The sequence below is a fragment of the Tachyglossus aculeatus genome, chromosome 15 (assembly GCF_015852505.1).
Source record: "Tachyglossus aculeatus isolate mTacAcu1 chromosome 15, mTacAcu1.pri, whole genome shotgun sequence".
Classification (NCBI taxonomy): Eukaryota; Metazoa; Chordata; class Mammalia; order Monotremata; family Tachyglossidae; genus Tachyglossus; species Tachyglossus aculeatus.
The window spans coordinates 27,719,838-27,741,416 of record NC_052080.1 but is presented as its reverse complement, the minus strand read 5'-3'; the positions used below and the strand labels follow the sequence as shown (position 1 = coordinate 27,741,416).

Genomic DNA, 21,579 nt, shown 5'->3' with positions numbered 1-21,579 from the left:
TTGCATCATACCCAAAACCCCAGACTGCTCCCCTTCCCCACCGCCCCACCCACCTGCAGAGGTGTGTCGGGGTCAAACTCAAACTTGGGAATAAGCTTGGACCAAGGCTCAAACTTCTTAGTCCCCGGGTCGACGTAGAAGTCAAAGACGGTTCCTTGGGAGGGAAACTTGACAGTCTTGAACTCCGACACCCACCATTTGCTGAACTCGGCCCGGTGGTCCACGAGCTGGAATACGACCGAGTTCCGTCAGCTGGGCCGGTCTCGGCCAAGACCATCGGCTCGAGCACGAGTCCGTTGGGCTGTAGTGGGTGCCCACGGCGTTGAGGCTGGCCCGCCCCCCAGAACCCGGGGAACAGAATTCTCCTTCTCTCGGGAAGTTCCACGGTGACAGGGTCGGAGGCAGACTCCATCCCGGACCCTCACGACACCCTCCGCTCCCACCCCCGACTCATTCTCATCTATCCACCACCCGCCATTGCAGGCTCTCAGGTGCCAGACCTGCCCCCAGACAATCCCCATACCGCAATCTGCCCTGAGCCAGGAGTGAGTACTAGGCAGCCATTTGGACACTGAAGACCCAACACCCTGAGCCCGGGTCATCGGCCCCCTCGACCCTTCTGGGCTACAAACCAGGGAAGACACCATCAGTGAGCCTGGACGCTTAGTCCTGCGACCCATAAACCTCCCGTGACTAAAGGCTGCTCCTCCACTCCCAGCCGTGGTGCCGCCGGGTAGGAATGAGAATCACCCCTGCCCCCAGCCCCCACTCCCGTCCCAATCACAGAATAGGGCCTGGGCGACAGCATGAACCCTGGGCGGCAGCTTTCCAGCGCCTGGGCTTCGGGGGCATTGCAAGACTGAGTTTGGAAATGGAAAACCTAAGAAATTTTCCTCGCAATCCGCAAGGGAGTCTCGCAGACAAAGAGCTGGAAGCCCAGGCGTGAACTAGATTGACATTCTCATAGCGTGCCTAGGGAGTCTAGGGAGGGAGTCTAGCGTGCCACTAGGGAGTCAGCAATCAGCCACAGTTCTGTCAGATCTCTCCCTCATCCTCAGGGTGCTCGGAGGTAGGCGGGGGAGGTGGTGCGGGTGGACACCTGGCTGGATCTGTCTCGCACCGTCTGTTTCATCCCCACCCAAACCTGGATGCAAGAAGCACCCAGGACCACTGGGATTCCACCTCCCGCCTCCATTCTCACTCTCCACTGTGTTGGGGCTCCATGACCCTTTGCTCGCTACTCGATTGAGGCCACCAGGCAGATCACCTGCTGAGGTCACTCGGCCACCTTGTTTGAGATTTGGCTTTTCTGATTTTGATACTCTGCTGGCCCTGTTTGCATTTCCCCATTCCAAACTGATTTCTGAAAATGGGGGAGGGAGGTGGGAAAGGGAGGGAAAAGGGTAGGGTGGGGAAGGGCAGGGCAAGGAGGGAAAAGGCTGGAGCCCCCAAGCCCCCGTGAACTTGGGAGGGCAGGGAATGAGCTTCCGCCTTACCTGATCCTGGAATGTGGCTCCACCAAAGGCCCAGACAGCAGCAAACACAAAGTAAAGTTCATAAAGCTCCTTGGGACAGTCCGGGGGGGTGTTTTCTGGGGTCAGCAGGCATTCCAGGAGGTAGCAGAGCGTCTGAACCGTGCTCTGTTCTGGGACCGGGATGATCTTCTTAAACCTACAGGAAGGAGGAGGAGCTGAGTTGGGGTGGCATTTTCCGAGAGTCCCATTGCACTGGGGGTCCTGTCCCACACTGGGAGGAGGGTGAGGGGAGGGAGGGAGGTAGACAGGCCAGGCAGAGGAAGGAGAAGAGTAAGAAAGGATCCTATAACTGGGGTTGGCACAAGGGGCACCATTCATTCATTCAATCGTATTTATTGAGCGCTTACTGTGTGCAGAGCACTGTACTAAGCACTTGGGAAGTACAAGTTGGCAATAGTGGGCTAGACTGTGAGCCCACTGTTGGGTAGGGGCCGTCTCTATATCTTGCCAACTTGTACTTCCCAAGCGCTTAGTACAGTGCTCTGCACACAGTAAGCACTCAATAAATACAATTGGGTGAATGAATGAATGAATGAATGAACATATAGAGACGGTCCCTACCCAATAGTGGGCTCACAGTCTAGAAGGGGGAGACAGAGAACAAAACCAAACATATTAACAAAATAAAATAAATGGAATAAATATGTACAAATAAAATTAATAAATAGAATAATAAATACGTACAAACATATATACATATATACAGGAGCTGTGGGGACGGGAAGGAGGTAAGGCGGGGGGATGGGGAGGGGAAGGAGGGGGAGAGGAAGGAGGGGGCTCAGTCTGGGAAGGCCTCCTGGAGGAGGTCAGCTCTCAGTAGGGCTTTGAAGGGAAGAAGAGAGCTAGCTTGGCGGATGTGCGGAGGGAGGGCATTCCGGGCCAGCGGGAGGACGTGGGCCAGGGGTCGACGGCGGGACATGCGCTTATGCAATCTGTCCCCAGATCCTGCTGGATCTACCATGAGAGCATGGCTAAAATCTGCCCTATCCTCTCCATTCAAACTGCCACTGCACTGACCCAAGCGCTTATCCAAACCCGCCTCAACTAAAGCAGCAGCCTCCTCACCGACCTCTCTGCCGCCTGCCTCTCCCTGCTTAAATTCATGCTTCACTCTGCAGCCCAGATTATTTTTCTAAGAAAACATACAGTCCACATCTCCCCACCCCACAAAAATCTCCAATGGTCGTTCATCCACCTCCACATCAAACAGCGACTCCTTACCTTCCTCTCCCCCTCGTCCCCCCTCCATCCCCCCATCTTCCCTTCTTCCCTTCCCCACAGCACCTGTATATATGTATATATGTTTGTACATATTCATTACTCTATTTATTTATTTATTTTACTCGTACATATCTATTCTATTTATTTTATTTTGTTAGTATGTTTGGTTTTGTTCTCTGTCTCCCCCTTTTAGACTGTGCGCCCACTGTTGGGTAGGGACTGTCTCTATATGTTGCCAACTTGTACTTCCCAAGCGCTTAGTACAGTGCTCTGCACACAGTAAGCGCTCAATAAATACGATTGATTGATTACCATCAGCTTTAAAACATTCCATCAGCTCTCCCTCTCCTACCTTACCTCACTGATTTCCTTCTACAACCCGGCCCGCAGACCTCACCGCTATTACACCAGCCTACACACTGTACCTCGACCTCCACAATCTTGCCGCCGACCCCCTGCCCTCATCCTCCTCATAGAGAAGCAGCATGGCTCGGTGGGAAAAGCCTGGGCTTTGGAGTTAGAGGTCATGGGTTCAAATTCCAGCTCCGTCACTTGTCAGCTGGGTCACTTTGGGCAAGTCACTTAACTTCTAAGCGCCTCAGTTACTTCATCTGTAAAATGGGGATTAAGACTGTGAGCCCCCTGGGGAATAACCTGATCACCTTGTAACCTCCCCAGCGCTTAGAACAGTGCTTTGCACATAGTAAGCGCTTAATAAATGCTATCATTATTATTACTATTATTATCCTTCCTCTTCATATCTGATGGACCACCACTCTCCCCTCCTTATTAAAATCCCATCTCTTCCAAGAGGCCTTCCCTGACTGTGCCTTCATTTCTCCTACTACCTCCCCCTTCTGCGTTACGAAGGCACTTGGATCTATACCCTTTAAGCATTTGATTTTCACTATACCCACGGTCCACAACATAAATGTCCATAGCCTTATACCCTGCCATTTCTCCTTTCTGTAATTTATTTTAATGTATGCCTCCCCTTCTAGCCTCTAAGTAATCTGTGGCCAGGGATCATGCCTGACACCTTAGTTATAATGTACCCTCCCAAGTGCTAAGTACAGTGCTCTGCATCCTGCAAGTGCTCAGTGAATAACACTGATTAACTGATTGTTTAACCGTGTCGGGTCCAATCTCGGCCCTACCTTGTCCTGAGCGTGTCTAGGCACGTGGGTAGGTATTTGTCAAACAGAATCGTCAGGTTCGCTCTCTCTGACTGGACTGTCCTCCTGTCAATCCAGCTGCTGACAGGGGGGCTCCAGCCCAGGTCAGTGGGGTTGAGGTACAGGATTCCTGAGGACACAGAGCAGGCGGGTGAGTGGTTAGTGGTCTGACCAGGGCTGGCCTGGGGGCTCAGCCAGGGCGCTCTCACCGCAGGGAGGGAACTCGTGCCGCAGGAGTCGATTACCCCAAACAGGCTGGGGATCTGGGGGTCTGCCTGGCTCCTCACGCCTCAGGGAGACCAGCAAGTCCCCTCGCTTCATCCTGTAGGACCCGGAAGGCCCCAAACCACCCGAGTTGAGGCAGAGTCTGAGAATCCTAACAATCTAATCAATCGAATCTAATCGATCGTATTTATTGAGCGCTTACTGTGTGCAGAGCACTGTACTAAGCGCTTGGGAAGTACAAGTTGGCAACATATAGAGACGGTCCCTACCCAACGGTGGGCTCACAGTCTAGAAGGGGGATCCAGTGCTGCCCACCCAAGGGCCCCGGGGCACCAGACCCAACCCAGTGGTCTCTTCTCCCCTGGGGACGGGTGGAGCAGGCAGCCTCTACAGGTCACCGAAGAACACCGAGCACACGCAGTCCCCGTACGGCGAATGCATGGTATCCCACCAAACAGCAGAAGCAGCGTGGCTCAGTGGAAAGAGACCGGGCTTTGGAGTCAGAGGTCACGGATTAAAATCCCGGCTCTGCCACTTGTCAGCTGTGTGACTTTGGGCAAGTCACTTAACTTCTCTGGGCCCCAGTTTCCTCATCTGTAAAATGGGGATGAAGACTGTGAGCCCCCCGTGGGACAGCCTTATCACCTTGTAATAATAATGGCATTTATTAAGCGCTTACTATGTGCAAAGCACTGTTCTAAGCACTGGGGAGGTTACAAGGTGATCAGGTTGTCCCACGGGGGGCTCACAGTCTTAATCCCCATTTTACAGATGAGGTAACTAATAATAATGGCATTTATTAAGTGCTTACTATGTGCAAAGCACTGTTCTAAGCGCTGGGGAGGTTACAAGGTGATCAGGTTGTCCCACGGGGGGCTCACAGTCTTAATCCCCATTTTACAGATGAGGGAACTGAGGCTCAGAGAAGTGAAGTGACTTGCCCAAAGTCACAGAGCTGACAGTTGGCGGAGCCAGAATTTGAACCCATGACCTCTGAATCCAAAGCCCAGGCTCTTTCCACTGAGCCACGCTGCTTCTCTACCCTTCCCAGTGCTTAGAACAGTTCTTTGCACATAGTAAGCGCTTAATAAATGCCATTATTATTATTATTATTATTATTATTATTATTATTATTATTATTAATAAACATCCACATTCACATTCGGGCGTAAGTGTGCCATTCGGGGACTGTACGTTGTCCCGCCTCACGCCCTTGTTCGAATGTTGAAACCTTCTCCCCAGCTGGCCAGAATCTTATCCCGAGCAGCAGGAAGCTCAAAGCCCATCTCGGCTGCCGCTTGCCCACCGTGTAGACGGGGGCCAAGGCCAAGCCAGACCCGGACGTCTCGACACCCTTCCCCTTTCTCCAGATGGACCGGCCCGGGACACATACCTGCCCGGGACACGGTGGCCGGCGTGGCTGTGCGCAGGTGGCTGATTTCAAAGAGGAGTCTCATGGAGGCCTTCAAGGGCACACGCTCATTGCTGGCCAGAGTGAGCACCTGTAGACGGCAGGGAGGGCAGGCACAAAGTCCCAGTCAGCCCACGGGACGGAGCTGGGCACTCTGGGAACGGGACGCTGGTAGGTTCTGACCTTCCCGACGGACTTGGTTTCCCTACGGTCACCTAAATATCAGCATTAACGGTATTTACCCATCAATCAATCATATTTATTGAGCGCTTACTATGTGCAGAGCACTGTACTAAGCGCTTACCCATCAAGCCCTGCTGTATGTCCAGGTGAAAGAGCCAGGCTCTGGAAGCCAAGAGACCTGGCTTTTCGTTTCCGTTCTCCTACCCGCCCCCACCTCAATATACCGTAAGCTCCTTGAAAGCAGGGGATCATGTCGACAAACTACGTCATGCTGCAATTTCCCAAGCACTTAGTACGGCATTCCGAACAAAGTAAGCACTCAGTAAATTCCACCGATCGATTGATTGCCGGGAGTCCAGTAGAGGGAACCCGGGTCTGGGGGCCAGGAGACCTGAGTTCTAGTCCCACCTCTGCTTGCTGGGGCTGTGCCACCAGGAGTGAAGGTTTCTGGCCAACGAGCGACGTAGGGCCTACCACAAGGTGGACAGGGCCAGCAGGAATAATGAAAAACAGAGGGCCAAGGTGGATGGCACAGAGGGCAAAGGCTATCCAGGCCACTGCCTGAGGGGGTCACGAGGCTGGACCCAGCATCGACCCCAGGCGGCACTCACTTTGGCCAGTCACGGGTCCTGCACGGGTACGCTTTCTGGCACTCCCGTCTGCCTACTCACTCCACGCCCCGGCTAGTTTGACCCCGGCACCGCCCTCAGAGCAGGGAGCCGATCACGGCTCATTTCCTTTCATTTCATTAAGTTGCTTCGAGAACTTAATAATAATACTAATGATATCATTTGTTAAGCGCTTACTACGTGCAAAGCACTGTTCTAAGCGCTGGGGGGATACAAGGTGGTCAGGTTGTCCCACGTGGGGCTCACAGTCTTCATCCCCATTTTACAGATGAGGGAACTGAAGCACAGAGAAGTTAAGTGACTTGCCCAAAGTCACACAGCAGACGTGGCGGAGCTGGGTTTCGAACCCATCCCCGGGCTCTTTACACCGAGCCACGCTGCTTCTCTGCATGGCTTGTACTTCCCAAGCACTTAGTATAGTGCTCTGCACACAGTAAGCGCTCAACGAATATAGCTTTAATTCTAATTGTTCTGACGATTTGGACACCTGTCTCCATGTTTTGTTTTGTCTGTCTCCCCCTTCTAGACTGCGAGTCTGTCGTTGGGTAGGGATCGTCTCTCTATGTTGCCCACTTGTACTTCCCAAGCGCTTAGTACAGTGCTCTGCACACAGTAAGCGCTCAATAAATACGATGGAATGAATGAATGAATGGAATGAATGAATTTCCACCACCAGTGCCTGGACAGAGTTGCCACTTAAGGGTGCCACTATGCAGCCACTGGGTGGGGACCGGGGCAGTGTGGTGGGGGGGAGAGGGGAGCAGGGCAGGGTCCCAGGGTCTCAGTGGAGTGGAGCTTCCCAGCAGGCCTTCCCAAAGCTAAGCAGGGTGAGGGCAGCTCAGGATCCCATGTCCCTGGGGCACCGACACCCTACCTTGTTGTCATCCATGACGGTGTTCAGAGACTCGATCCACATGGGGTCGATGTCTCCATCCAGCACGATCCACTTGGGCCCCTCGTGGGTGACGTTGGCCAGCTCACGCATGACCGATGAGAACAAACCTGGGAGGACCACTAGCCTCAGTTTCCACGCACTCCACCGGCTGCTACAGCACAGCGGGGAGGGGGCAACGGAGGTGGCGGGGGCTGATCCTGGTCCCCGGCTCCCCGGGACTCATTCTGGCCCAGGGGCCAAGGGGGGAGCCCTCCCATCCTAGGCTTCAGTTTCACCTCCAACAGCCAGGGCGAGGGTGGGGGAGCCCGAAGGGCAGGGTTTGGAACTTAAGAGTGTCCCAGGTTCAAATGCTGCTGACGAGGACACTGCAGATGGGAAGGGAAGGGGCCGTCGGTCTCTCCGCGGATGCCGGCCCGGGTCCTGAGCACTGAGCGACCCGGGAAGCAGCATTATTGCTTGGAAGTTATGGGGAAGGGAGGGGGAACTGGGTGGGGCGGGGACAGTCGGAGGGTAAGCAGACCGCAGCCCTCGTTCCACCCAGCCAGGGGGCCAACAGAGCTGATAACAACAATAATTATGGTACTTGATAAGCACTTACTATGTGACAAGTACTGTACTAAGCGCTGGAGTAGATACAAGTTAATCAGGTCGGACACAGCCCCTGTCTCACATTGGGTTTACACTCTTAATCCCCATTTTACAAGTAAGGTAACTGAGGCCCAGAGAAGTTAAGTAACTTGCCCGAGACAACCCAGCAGACAGCATGACATATTGGATAGAGTACGGGCCCGGGAGTCAGAAGATCACGGGTTCTAATCCCAGCTCTGCCGCTCACCCGCTGAGTGACCTTGGGCAAATCACTTCACTTCTATGTGCTTTTAGACTGTGAGCCCACTGTTGGGTAGGGACTGTCTCTATATGTTGCCAACTTGTACTTCCCAAGCGCTTAGTACAGTGCTCTGCACACAGTAAGCGCTCAATAAATACGATTGATGATGACGTGCTTCAGTTACCTCATCCATAAAATGGGGATTGAGAATGTGAACCCTTTATGGAACAGGGACCGCGTTCAACCTGATCAACTTGTATATACCCCTGTGCTTAGCACGGTGCCTGGTGCATAGTAAGCGCTTAAGAAATACCACAGTTAGTGTTAAGATGTAGCGGAGCCGGGATCAGAACCCAGGTCCTTCTGATTCTCGGGCCCGTGCTCTATCCATTCAGGCATGCTGCTTCTCTAGCTGTGGCTCCTCCCCGCCCCCGCCATCGTTCCCCCACTCCGGGGAGGGGCCGCTCACCATCCTTCCACTCCCGGGTGGCAGGGTTGATGACACCAAACAGCTCGTCGTTGGTGACGGCTTTGGGGTTGAGGTCGGTCCAGACGGGCCGGCGCCCGGTGATTTGGTAGGCCTTGTGCAAGGAGCGCAGCACCTGGGACTTGCCGGTGCCCGCGCTGCCCACCACGAACACCGAGTGCCTCACGGCCAGCAACTCCTCCAACTGCACCGCCTGCCGGGATCCGAGGTCAGACGGTCGCCCTCTGTCCCCCCTCAATTCCAACAGCCCCCCACCCCAGCTGACGACAGCCCTCCCCCTCCCACCCTGCTCATCGGGATCCAGAAGTCAGCTGTCCACTCACCTTTAGTACAAAGTTGTCTTCCGCTTGGAGCTTCAGCTCCAGAACGGCTCGCTTTATGCAGGCCTCAAAGTCCAGGTCTCTTTTGCGGGGCACGTCCAGGGAGGGAAAGAGGTCGCCGACCAGGCCCAGGAACACCGGCAGGTCATCTGTCACGATCTTGGGGATGTTGAAGTCCCGCAAGGAACGCATCAGGACCTGCTCCTCCGGGCGGCTGGGATCCGCCCTCTTCAACGAGCCAGCCACTACCAAGACCGACTTGATGGCCCGCAGGCCCCAATCGTAGTGGTCCTGCGAGGGGCGACACGAGCTCAGAGACTTCCCGATGAGGGTCCCGGCACCACGCTCCACCAAAGGCCCCCGTCCCGCACTATGCCCACCCCAGCCCCCAGCACCATGCTTCCCTCCCCGGCCCCCGGCCCCGCGAGTCCCCGCAGGCCCTTGACCCGTGCCGTGCCCACAGGGCTGCACCTCCTTCCACGGCCTCAGAGACACATCTCCCCACAGACCCCTACTCCGGCTCGACCCACTCTGAGCATGCAATCCCCACTGTACTGCACTGCCCTCTTCCCACTGTGACCTAGGGAGCCCAGCTCCAGGTCAAGCTGAGATTGACAAGTCTAGGGGGAAGAGACTGTGCCCCACCTGACTGCCCGGAAGCGACTCCAGCCCTCAGCACAGCGCCTGCCTCAGAGTAAGTACTCGATCAACACCCCCCATCCACAGGAGAGCCGAGACCCACCTGCTTGGACAGCAGCTCCTTGCACAGCTGGTAGAGGGATATGAACTTTCGAGCCAGCGCCCGGGCCCCCACGAAGCCTTCGGCCACCAGCATGATCTCACAGATCAGCTCAAAGTCGGGCACGACCATAGCGCACGGCCTGGGGCGAGGACACAAGGAGGGCACGGGGTGACCCTAGAGCCGGCCCCGGCCCTGGCCTCGTCCCATCCTGATCCCGGCCTCCACCTGACCCTGGTCCCAGTTCCAGCCCCAACTGCTTCCTATAGGGAAGCAGCATGGCCTAGGGGATAAATCACGGCCCTGGGAGTCAGAAGGACCTGGGCTGTAATCCCAGTTCTGCCACTTGTCTTCTGTGTAACCTTGGGGAGGTCACTTCACTTCTCTGTGTCTCAGTTACCTCATCTGTCGTATGGGAATGAAGACCGTGAACCCCACATGGACCAGGGACTGTGTCCAACCCGATTAACTTATATCTACCCCTGCACTCAGAACAGTGCCTGACCCAGAGTAAATGCTTAACAAATATCATCATCATTATTATTATTATAATCATCATCATTATTATGATTAACTCCAATCCCAGCCCCAGCTCGCCCAGCCCCGACCTGAACAGAGCCTTGAGGTTCTCAGGCAGTTCTGTGCGGCCGGCATAGCCTGGGTTCATGGTGATGAAAATTCCCACAGAGGGAACCAGGCGGATCTCCTCTCCAAGGAAGTTGAACCGCTGTTTCTTGTCTCTGATTGCATCTTGGATGCTCTTCACCTGCAATGTGGGAAGCAGAGGAGGAGGAAGCGGAAGAGGAATAGGATGAGGAAGAGGATGGAAGAGGAAGAGGAGCTCTGTCTATGGGACCCTGTCAGCCACAGGGATCAGGGGAACCAGGGCCAGAAAATGCAGCCCAGACCCCCACACTCCGTGTCCAAACCCTCCCAACGGCAAAGTGAAGTGGAGACCCCTCGGCCGTCTGCTCTGCCTCAACCCAAGTCAGGACCGGGGGAGGGAGGCATGGGGAGCTGGAGGAGTTGGGGTCCCAGGGAGCACTGGGATCTGGGAGAGGGTGGGTGTGGAAACTGAGAGACTCCTTGACCTCCCCCAAAGATCAGCCCCACTCCCAAGGCGAGAACAAGCCCAGAACCGCTCCACTCCACAGGGCCCACACCTCACCCAGAAGGCCATCTGGGATGGTTTGCCATCACAGCCCCTGGGGATCCAGTGACCCCTACCTGAACGGCCACCACGGACAGCACTTCCACCGAAATCCTGTTGAACTCATCAAAGCAGCCCCAGGCTCCGGTCTGTGCGAGGCCCTTGTAGATCTCCCCACAGGACTGCGAGGACAGAGGCATGGAAACACAGAACGCGGAGGTCACAGACCGACCGCCGGGCCCCAACCCCTTCTTGGGACAGGCTCCCGTCCGGGACCCACGCTGCCCTTCCCAGAATGCCAACAGCCCCAGCCCCATGGCAGCAATGAGAGTCTCAGGCTCAGGCGGGACCACCTGGGGCCTCTGGCCAGAAGCCCCACCCAGACTCCCACCCACAGTCCCGAAATCCCCAATCAATCAATCAATCATATTTATTGAGCGCTTACTGTGTGCAGAGCACTGTACTAAGCGCTTGGGAAGTACAAGTTGGCAACATACAGAGACAGTCCCTACCCAACAGTGGGCTCACAGTCTAAAAGGGGGAGACAGAGAACAAAACCAAACATACTAACAAAATAAAATAAATAGAATAGATATGTACAAGTAAAATAAATAGAGTAATAAATATGTACAAACAAGTGGAGCCAGGCTCGCCCTCGGGACCACCCCCGAGCCACCGGAGCGGGCCAGAACCCATAAATCCCAGAGCCACTGGTAGAGCCACAGGAAGCAGCATGGTCTAGTGGGAAAAGTCCAGGCCTGGGACTCAGAGGATGTGAGTTCTAATACCAGCTCCGCTACTTGTCTGTTGTGTGACCTTGGGCAAGTCACTTAACTGCTCTGCGCTTCCACTCCTTCCTCTGTAAAATGGGGATTAAGACCACGATCCCCAGGTGGGACAAGGACTATGTTCAATCTGATTAGCTTATATCTACCCCAGTGCTTAGTACAGTGCCTGGCACAGAGTAAGTGCTTAACAAATGCCATTAAAAAAAAAAAGCCAGACTCCAGGGACCCTGGCTTCTGGATTTGGGTCCCTAGCAGCCTGACAGGGGGCCACAGTTTCCACCTTCTGCCCTAGTGTCAGCCCCATCTCCATGAATGTGAGAGAACACGAGGCCAAGGGAGAGGTTTCCTCTGCCCTCCCTCTGCCCTCCTGGCCCAGCTTTCCTCCACTCGGCAGCTCTCAGCAGCCCCAACCCAGCTCTGTGGCTTAGAGCATTATCTGACCCTGCCTCTTTCCACCACGTCCAGCCACATCCACCCTGACCTGCGTCTCCCCACCAAGTCCAACCACAGGCACCCCGTCCCTCGGCACCTCTTCCAGCAATGTTCACTCTGGCCCGCGCCCACCCCCGACCCCATCCCACCATAGCTATCTTTGTCTTGCTCCCCCCTGATCCAGCCACATCCACCCTGGCACGGTCCCCACCTTCCTCCATTCCATCCAGTCTATCCCCTCCCATTCCACCCGACCCCACGTTGCCTGCCCAGTCCGGCCCTTCCAGCCCACTGCCCTACCTTGTAGTCCATCTGCTCAGAACAATTGAACACGTACACCATGATGCCAAGGGCTCTGCCGAGGTCCTTAGTAGTCTCAGTTTTTCCAGTGCCGGCTGGCCCTGCCGGGGCCCCGCTCATGGTCAAGTGCAGAGACTGGGTGAGGGTGATGTAGCACCTGTCCCCGACCCGAGACGTGAAGTGAGACCCCTTGCCCCCTTCAGAGCAATGCCAACAGCCAAGAGACACGAACTGGCCAGACCCCACCTGGGCCCACGGTCTCCGTGAGCCTGGGAGGATGTGGCCTCGACCGGCCATGAGTGGCCCAGGGGGGCCCCTCTCCTTCCATCCCCACCCCAAGGGCCGCCTCCCTCCCCTGCAGGCACTGACTCAATTGGTCTTTTTGGGGGGGGAGGCGGAGGGTTAGGGGAACAGCCCGGGCCAGGAACCAGCCCCAATTTTTCCCAAGGAGGAAGTCGGTGAGGCCGACAGCAGCAATTGGCTCCAGCAGCGCGGGCGAACCCGGGCCCAAGCCTTCAGGAAAGCGCGGGGCCGGCGGCCATTTCTCCGCCGCCACCTCCTCCTCCCCCAGGAACCCCAGGGTGAGAGGATACCTGTCTGTCAGGGGGGTGATGACCAGGCGAGGGGTGTTGCCCAGGTATTCGTAGGAGTAGAGGAACTGGGCATCACAAATGTTGGCAAAACAGTGTTTCTGTTCCTCGTCCCACCTGTGCCGCAGCTGAGATAGCCAGATAAAGGACTGGGAGCTATCAACCTGCAGAGGGAACCAGAGAAGGAGGAGAGGAGAAGGATGGGGAAGGAGGAGGAGGAGGAGGAGAAGGAGCAGGGAGGAAGGGGACGGAGTGAAGGAGAAGGGGAAGGAAGAGGAGGAGGAGGAGGAGGAGGAGGAGGAGGAGGAGGAGGAGAGAACTCCTTCAGGCTGGCAGACCCTGCTCAGACTGACCTTCTGAGCAACCATCTTGGCCACCACGTCCCGGGCATGCACATCGATGGTGCACAAGGTCATGACCTTCTGCCGGTCTCCCGGGGAGAGGGGGCTGAGCAGCAGCACAATCAGCAGGTTGAGCTGGGCCACCTGCTTCTTCCCGTAATCCTTCATGGCGTTCTCGTAGCCCTCCTCCATCCGGGCAAAGGCCATGCCCACCTCCGTGCTCCACCAGATCTGGCTGCATGTCAGAGTCACCTGCGGGGCGAGACACAGACACAGATGTAGGACAAGACACAGGTCAGGCACCTGCAGGGTGAGACGCATCACTACCAGTGCGCTAGCTTGGGATCGAGCCACCACCTCCCCGCAACAGGCCAGGCCACTGCCCTAGACCCCAGTCTCCAGACCCCAGTCTAGACCCAATCTTCTAGACTGTGAGCCCACTGTTGGGTAGGGACCGTCTCTATATGTTGCCAACTTGTACTTCCCAAGCACTTAGTACAGTGCTCTGCACACAGTAGGTGCTCAATAAATACGATTGAATGAATAGACCCCTATCTCCTCCCTCAATTCAGACCTCAACCCAGTGTGGACCCCCGTCTCATCCCAGTCTCCTGAGCCCGGCCTTCATCTCACACCCCCGGCCCAGGTCCCCTTCTCAGCCGCTCAGCCTGGCCCCACGAGCCTGGAACCCAGCTCAGCCCACACCTCGGTCCCTCCCATCGGCCCCCAGGAAAAGAGAATCGCAATGCCAACCTGGCAGAGTGGGGGCCAGCGAGGTCCAGGATTGGGCATCAATGAGTCGATGGTATGTATTGAGCGCTTACTCTGACGAGCTCTGTACTAAGTATTCGGGAACAGATCCAGAATTACCTGAGCCCGGGTGTCAGCTGGGGACACAGCCGAGGACTCGGGGGACTCAGACTCAGGGGCCTCGGGGCCCTGGGCCACACTCCAGCACAGCTCTGGGGACCCATGAGGGCTGGGAAAAGGTAGTGTTGGATGCTCTCCTCTGGCAGGGGTCTGAGGGGAGTGGGAGAGGATGCAGGAAAACGGTGGGGGCTGCTTAATCCACACATCTGACACCCCTGCAGGACCGAAGAGGAAGGAGCCCCTCTGCTTCCCCGGGGGTTCCTGCAAAGTCCTGGCTGAGATGATGCAATGATAATAATGATGATGATGATGGTATTTATTAAGCGCTTACTGTGTGCAAAGCACTGTTCTAAGCGCTGGGGACGTTACAAGGTGATCAGGTCCATCCCACTGGGGGCTCACGGTCTTAATCCCCATTTTACAGATGAGGTAACTGAGGCACACAGAAGTTAAGTGACTTGCCCAAAGTCACACAGCTGACAAGTGGTGGAGTCGGGATTTGAACCCATGACCTCTGGCTCCAAAGCCCGTGCTCTTCCCACTGAACCACAATGCTTCTGTACAACAACAACAGCAACAATGACTTTTATTTATTCAGTGCTACAAGATAAGGACACAGCCCCTGCCCCATAAAGGGCTGAAAGCATTACAATGAAGAACAGGGATCCAATACCCATTTGACCAATGAGGAAACTACATTTTGGGTTTTTTTACGGTACTTGTCAGGCACTTACTTTGTGCTGGGCACTGTATTAAGTGCGGGGACACATACAAGATAATTGAGTTGGACACAGACCCTGTCCCACATTACGCTTACAGCCTTCATTCATTCATTCAATTGTATTTATTGAGCGCTTACTGTGTGCAGAGCACTGTACTAAGCGCTTGGGAAGTCCAAGTTGGCAACATATAGAGACGGTCCCTACCCAACAGAGGGCTCACAGTCTAGAAGGGGGAGACGGGCAACAAATCAAGACATATTAACAAAATAAAATAAATAGAATAGAATAGTAAATATGTACAAGTAAAATCCCAAATGACGGCGATGTAACTGAGCCACTGAGAGGTTAGGGGACGTGCGCAAGGTCACCCAGCAGACAAGGCAGGGGGACCCGGAAGGGTGGTCGGGGAAGGTTGTTGGGGGAGGGGTTTCAGATGGGAAGCTCGGAAAAATATGAATGATTTTTGGTTTGTGAGGATAAGTAGCACGACATAGTGGATAGAGCACAGGCTTGGAAGTCAGAAGGTCATGAGTTCTATTCCCGGCTCCGCCACTTTTCTGCTGTGTGACCTCGGGCAAGTCATTTTGCTTCTCTGGGCCTCAGTTCCCTCGTTTGTAAAATGTGAGCCCCACATGGGACAACCTGACTACTTTGTATCTACCCCAGCGTTTAGAACAGTGCTCAGCACATAGTAAGCACTTAAGAAATACCACCATTATTATTATTATTATTATAAAGTGATGGAGTGGGGATTAGAACTCAGGTCCTCTGATTCCCAGACCGAGGCCTTTGCCAACAGGTCACTGAAGCAGCATAGCATAGTGGATAGAGCATATGCCCGGGAGACAGATCATGGGTCTAATCCTGGCTCTGGCACTTATCTGCTGTGTGACCTTGGACAAGTCTTTTAACTTATCTGGGCCTCAGTTCCCTCATCTGTAAAATGAGGATCGAGATAGTGACCTCTATGTGGGACAGGAACTGCATCTAGCCTGATTTGCTTTGTATCCACCCCAGCAATTAGTACAGTGCCTGACAGACAGTAAGCGCTTAATACTACAATTATTATTATTATTATTATTACTAGGCTCCAGAATGACATTTCATCAGGTCCCCTGACCTCTCTGGACCTTCAGAAGCAAATCAGGGGGACGGCTCCACCCCTGTCAGCTAATAGGGGCCGAGGGCACAGGGCAGCCAGAGGCCGGGAGAGTTTCGGTACCTGGGCCGGGTAATCAAAGAGCCACTGGTCTCTGGGCTTGTCTTCGTAGGCTGTCACCCCTTCCTCCAGCTCGTGCCTCACCGTGGCCTTCATGTGTTCCAGAAGACGGTTGAGCCACACTTCCACCTGGACAAGGGGGACAGCCTGGAGCCCTGGACCCCACTGAGGCCGGAGGCTGAGCTCCAGGTCGAGTTGGGGCGGTGCTAGAGGAGGGCAGGGGTAGGGTCCACTGTGTCTGGGTCTGCCGCCAATCCCCCTCTATTATTCTCAGTACTGGGGGGTGGGGGTAGGTGGGAGGAGAGGGGAAGAGGGGGCAGGAAGGAAGAAGGTGGGAAGAGAGATCTGGACTCCAGGTATTCAGACCAGGCAGGACTCTGCCCAGTCTCTGCAACTACGACGAGAGGTGTTCTTTGCCCTCCTACCCTATCGAAGCTATGCGTGCCCCCTGAGGCAGCAGATGCCCGGGGACAGCAGACACACCCTCCCACTCCCTGCAGCAGGGCAAGAGGTCAGACCTAAAGGAAACAAGTAGTCTCAAGAATGCTCCTGTCCAACAGTGGTTTTGCGGAGAAACAGAGGAAGGAAGAGACAGTCCCTGGTCTCTGGAGGCAGCCAGTCTGATGGGGTAAGACAGGGGACACACACACACACACTGGGGGAAGAGCAAAGGAAGGAGCTGCATATCTGATGGGAGAGACAGGACAAGTTCAAAAATAAATAATCGAGCAGTTGACTGGCTAGCTGACTGACAGACAGACGGACAGACGCACAGGTAATGATCACACAGTGGATCTGTCCAGCCCCATACCGGCTCCTGTCCTCACCTGTCCACTGCAGTCACAGGGCTCACTGAAGGCCACATACTCGCCCTCCCCACTGTACATGCCACGGCCGGTCCTGGGAGGGTCCCGCCCGGCTTCCGTCTGGAACTGCACCTGGGCCATGTTGTCAAAGAGCTTGGACAGGTGGCGCTGAACCTGCAGCAAGGTCGAAGGGCTGGGGTCACCCCGGGGCCAGAGGCTCCGATGGGGTAACGATCCAGAATGACGTGATGGCCATTTGGGTGGGGAGGAAGGGACGGATCTGAAAAACGTCCTAGTGGAAGGACCAGCAGGACTCAGTAACAGACTGAAAGTGAACACTGAACGACAGGGAGGAGTGGAGGACGACTCCGAGGTTGTGGGCCTCAGAGACAGGGAGCATGGCAGTGTTGTCCACCGGGAGGGAGGGGAAAGTAAGGTGAAGGAAGAGAGAAAAGAGGAGTCGTCCAATTTTGGACGCGTTGAGCTCGAGTTCCCAGTGGGCCATTCAGGTAGAGATGTCCTAGAGGAAGCAGACTGCAGAAAAATAAATCAATAGTATTTATCGAGTGCTTTCGGTGTGCAGAACGCTTTATTAAGCACTAGGGGAAACTATAATAGGGCTGGTAGACATATGATCCCTGCCCTCAAGGAACTTACAGCCTAGTGGAGGCGCTTACAATATAGGGAAGGAGAGAGGTAGATTTGGAAGTCCTCTGGGTAAAATTGGTAATTGAAACCAGGGAGTGAGTGAGCTCCTGCAGTGGAGCGGCTGAAAAAGTAGAGCCCCCCGGGGGTGGGGTCAAGGGGTGGGGTGGGGCCTCACCTGCTGTGGGTTGGCGCCACAGGACAGGATGTCCAGCAGGTCTGCCGAGGAAATGAAGTAGAATCGAGGAAAGGCCACCCTCTTAGTGTCCAGGTATTCAGACAGGGCTTTCTCGCACAGGGACAATCTGTGGACATAAAGGATGAGTAAAGGCGTCCCCCGCTATCTGAACCCCCTGGAGGAAGACAAGACTGAAAAGATGAATACGTGGATGACAGACTGTTTTAACGGAAAGCATAAGCCGGCGTGTTCAGAAGGGCTACGGATAGAAGTGAGCGTTCGAGGGTGAACCGGTACTGGGGAGGACATGACGGGGAGAAGATGACCAACAGAGAAGGCTTCCTGTACTTGGCGCTTAGTACAGTGCTCTGCACACAAAGCAATATGATCGATTGATTCCTGAAGGAGGTGGGCTTTCTGAAAGGCTGTGAATATAGGGAATGTGGTGTTTTGGCTGGTTTGGCAAGAGAGGAGGTTCCTGGCAGGAGCAACAGTGTGAGCAAAGGGTAGGAGGCGGGAGAGATGAAAGCAAGGCCCAGGGAGAATGGGAGTCTCAGGAGGCAGAGGGAAGGAATGACCGTCCTTCCAGTGACCTGGGATGAGAAGGGAGGGCCTCACCTGCTCTGAATGTCTTCTAGATGATCGTAGAGGCCGGGCTTGGTGGTCGCCTCTATCACGTTGGGGGTCTTCTGAACGCCACGCGCCAGGGCTATAAAGTCCTCGTCGATGGCCTCGAAGCGCCGCGAGTCCTGCCGACGCAACGGGGAAGGCATCACGTCCGACCCGCCGCGGTCCCACAGCGGGCCGGGCCCACGCCGGGTGTCCCTCTGGGGAAGGGAAGGGCCACCAGAGAGGGCCGGGAGGGGCTTTCTATGTGATCACGTGACCCTCCCAAGGAGCGCCAAGGAGAGAACACAAACCTGCGTTGGCCTTCAAAGAGCATCAGGCTGGTAAGCTCGGGGCTGGGAGCTTCCCCGGGCCCCGGAATTTCCAGACCAGCCTCGCGTCCTCCACATCGCTGAGACTTTCCCTCAGCCCATGCGAAGAAGTGGGTTGGAGGGGCTCACCACCCTACCCCTCCAGAGACGGAGGCTCAGAGGAGCTGAGCCGCACTTAGATCGTGAGCCCCTTGTGGGACAGGGACCGTGCGTGACCCGCTCCGTCTGTGACCACCCGGATGCCAAGCGTAGTGCTTGACACAGCGTAAGAGCCTGACCAATACCATAACTAACTAAGCTTCCCAAACCCAGTCCTGCTTTCCTCTCCACCTATTGGCCAGCCCACCCTACTTAACACGCGGGCACCTGTCGCCCGACCCGAGAAGTCATCTGGGGGAGGGCAGGGAACGAGCCTGGACTCGATGGTCCCCGGGGAAGGAGGCCGAGAGCACAGAGAACAGAAGTCTTGGGTTTCCGGGAGCCTCTCCCGCACCCCCTCCGGGGCAGGAGGGGCGAACGGTACCTGGGGCAGCTGGGCCCGGATGTCATCTGATCCAATGAAGATACTTTCCAGGTGGGCCCAGGAGCGTTGCACTCGGAACCACGCGGAGATGACGGCGTCGGCGGTGGTCAGCTTCCTCTGCCAGTCCGCCACCTCCGCGCGGAAGAACCCCACGTGCTTGGACGTGATGAGGCCCTGCAGCTGGACCTGGTGGTCCTCCAAGACCTCCACGAGGCCCTCGTCGGCACGCAGGAGGGGGACTTCGGGCCGGGGGTGGGGCTCATATTGGAACTCCATGCCAGCCCACGTGGCCTCCAGTCCCTCAAGCACCTTCTCCATGGCCATCTCCTTGACGGCCCGGTCCACTATGCCACGCACCTGGTCCTCACAGCGGTGCAGCTGCAGGCCCAGTAGGTCCGCCAGGGTGGTGTCCTCCCCAAGGACGAACGCCACCCCCGTGGCCTGCATGAGCTGGTGCCAGTGTCGGTCCCGGATGGCCGGGTTCTGCAGCTCGGCCACGGCCCGCAGTGAAGTCAGGGTGTTCTTCACGGCCTCGTCCAGGCCCAGGAACGCGTCCCACGCCCGCACCTCCTTGTCCAGCCCGCGGATCTCCCGGGCAAACCTCCTGCACTCCGAGTCCATGTTTTCCACATCGATCTCCTTCCACTTGGTGGCCTGCCAGGCACCGATGCTGGAGGTCACCACCCCGACCGTGTCCCAGAGAGTCTTCAGCAGGAGGGCCTCCTTCCGGCACTGCTTCAGCTGTTTGAACTCGGGAACGGTCACTTCGAACAGGCCCGCGGCAGCAGAAAGGGAGGCCATGGTGGACTCCATCTGCTGGATCTGAACGTGCATGGCATCAAGGACGGCGTGAGGACACTTGCTGTCGTACCTAGGATCGGAAATAGGAGTGACCGCTGTGACCCAGGCTCCCCTCTAGCCCTGGGGTGGGAGTGACCACATCTCCCCGTAGAGGCAGCCAAGGGGCTACGCCGCCGTTGAATCTACACTGTAAGTTCATTGTCGGCAGGGAATGTGTCTGCCACTTGTGTTGTATGGCACCCTCCCAAATACTTAGTAAGTGCTCTACACGTAGTAAGCGCTCAATAAATACCACTGACTGATAGGGAGATAGGGTAACGAAGCAAAAGGTTAGAACAGAGTCCCCCCGTGCTCTGGCACTGGGTGGAGAGAGGAAGAAGGGCTCGGGGAGAAGGCCCCAGGTTCTTCCAGAAAGGAGAGGTGGGAGAAGCTTCCACTTGCAGGCAGAGAGGACCAACAGTCCATTTGTCTCAATGTTTCAAAGTTGCCCATGGGCTCCTGGTCATCATTTATGCCAAGGTGCCCATTCCGGAGATAGTATGACTGCCAGACGGAGTAGCATCTCCCGACGGAGGCACCAGCGGTGCACCGAGTGACGCCAGGTCCCCAACCCCCACCCTTCCTGATGATTTAATGAGTCCGAGGCCTCAGTAACAACAAACCGGGGCTGGGTTCGGACCCCCAGTTGCCGGACACCATCTGTCCAGTCCTCCTGGGGTCCCTGCACAACTCCCGCTCTCAGGGTGGGGCAGCAGGAGATGGGTGAGTGGATGCAACAGAGCCAAGGTCATCTGAGGTGTGGCCCCTGCCACAGGTGTCCTGCCTGATCCCTAAAATAGTACCTGTGGGGCCCAGAGAGGACTCCCCATATTAGTGGGCACTGGCTGAGGCTGGTCCCAGGGGAGGGGGAAATAAGATGGGTCCTCAGCTGGGCTTTCTCCCAGGCTGCCTCCCTTGCCATCCTCCAAATTTTCAATGCCTCTTTTTCTTCCCCTTTCCCAAAAGATCATCTCTCCCTGCTCCCCACCCCAGCTCAGCCCCAGTGCTCCCCCTTCGTCCCCAGCGCACATGCCGGCCCAGCCCCCCGAATTCGGCCCCTACCTTTGCTGCTCCCTCCCCTCCCTCAGCATGCGGCGGTCTCGGGAAGCTTGGGGTACCTGAACGGGGCGTGCCTGTGGAAGCGTTCCCGGAACCCGTGCTGCTCCACGTCGAAAGACGCGCACTGTCGGCGGAGGGCGGCCACCTCGCTGGCTTGCAAGGGGGCTACCTGCTGCTTCACGGTGACCACCATCTTCTTGAGGCCGCTCCACTTCTCAGGCAGGTCCTGGGGGTCACAGCCCAACCCTCAGGCTGCTGGGCCTCCTGCCTGCCCCAGGAGGAAGGGGCAGCACAGAGAGCCCGGCCCTGCACGCTCAGTACCCGCTCAACTCGGGCCGGGCACTCGTTGGCCTGAGGCTGGCTAGCCGACGACCATTCCCCAGGCGGCTGTTCGGGGAGGGAGGCTGGCCCCGGCCCCAGACCTTTCCTTCTCCTACGGTCCCAGGGCTGGAGAACGCCAAGATTGCAGCCTCATGCCACCACCCGCCTCTCTCACACACAGTTTTGACTCTGGGTCACCAAGCACTGC

The 21,579-nt window shown here is 56.1% G+C and overlaps 1 protein-coding gene across 1 annotated transcript in view; it reads right to left on the bottom strand.

Annotated features, from left to right (window-relative positions):
• DNAH9 (dynein axonemal heavy chain 9) overlaps positions 1 to 21,579 on the bottom strand; it is an 89,966-nt gene that overhangs the window by 41,999 nt on the left and 26,388 nt on the right. Inside the window, exons 19-37 of the mRNA XM_038757522.1 lie at positions 21,110 to 21,276; positions 19,152 to 20,022; positions 18,309 to 18,439; positions 17,691 to 17,817; positions 16,889 to 17,041; positions 16,065 to 16,190; positions 13,263 to 13,502; positions 12,913 to 13,073; positions 12,320 to 12,476; positions 10,877 to 10,981; positions 10,258 to 10,415; positions 9,653 to 9,791; positions 8,914 to 9,201; positions 8,573 to 8,783; positions 7,254 to 7,381; positions 5,550 to 5,658; positions 3,914 to 4,061; positions 1,497 to 1,671; positions 54 to 227 (exon numbers count right to left, since the gene is read on the bottom strand). Of these exons, the coding sequence (XP_038613450.1) occupies positions 54 to 227; positions 1,497 to 1,671; positions 3,914 to 4,061; positions 5,550 to 5,658; positions 7,254 to 7,381; positions 8,573 to 8,783; positions 8,914 to 9,201; positions 9,653 to 9,791; positions 10,258 to 10,415; positions 10,877 to 10,981; positions 12,320 to 12,476; positions 12,913 to 13,073; positions 13,263 to 13,502; positions 16,065 to 16,190; positions 16,889 to 17,041; positions 17,691 to 17,817; positions 18,309 to 18,439; positions 19,152 to 20,022; positions 21,110 to 21,276 (3,768 nt within the window). The remainder of the gene's footprint in view (positions 1 to 53; positions 228 to 1,496; positions 1,672 to 3,913; positions 4,062 to 5,549; positions 5,659 to 7,253; positions 7,382 to 8,572; positions 8,784 to 8,913; positions 9,202 to 9,652; positions 9,792 to 10,257; positions 10,416 to 10,876; positions 10,982 to 12,319; positions 12,477 to 12,912; positions 13,074 to 13,262; positions 13,503 to 16,064; positions 16,191 to 16,888; positions 17,042 to 17,690; positions 17,818 to 18,308; positions 18,440 to 19,151; positions 20,023 to 21,109; positions 21,277 to 21,579) is intronic.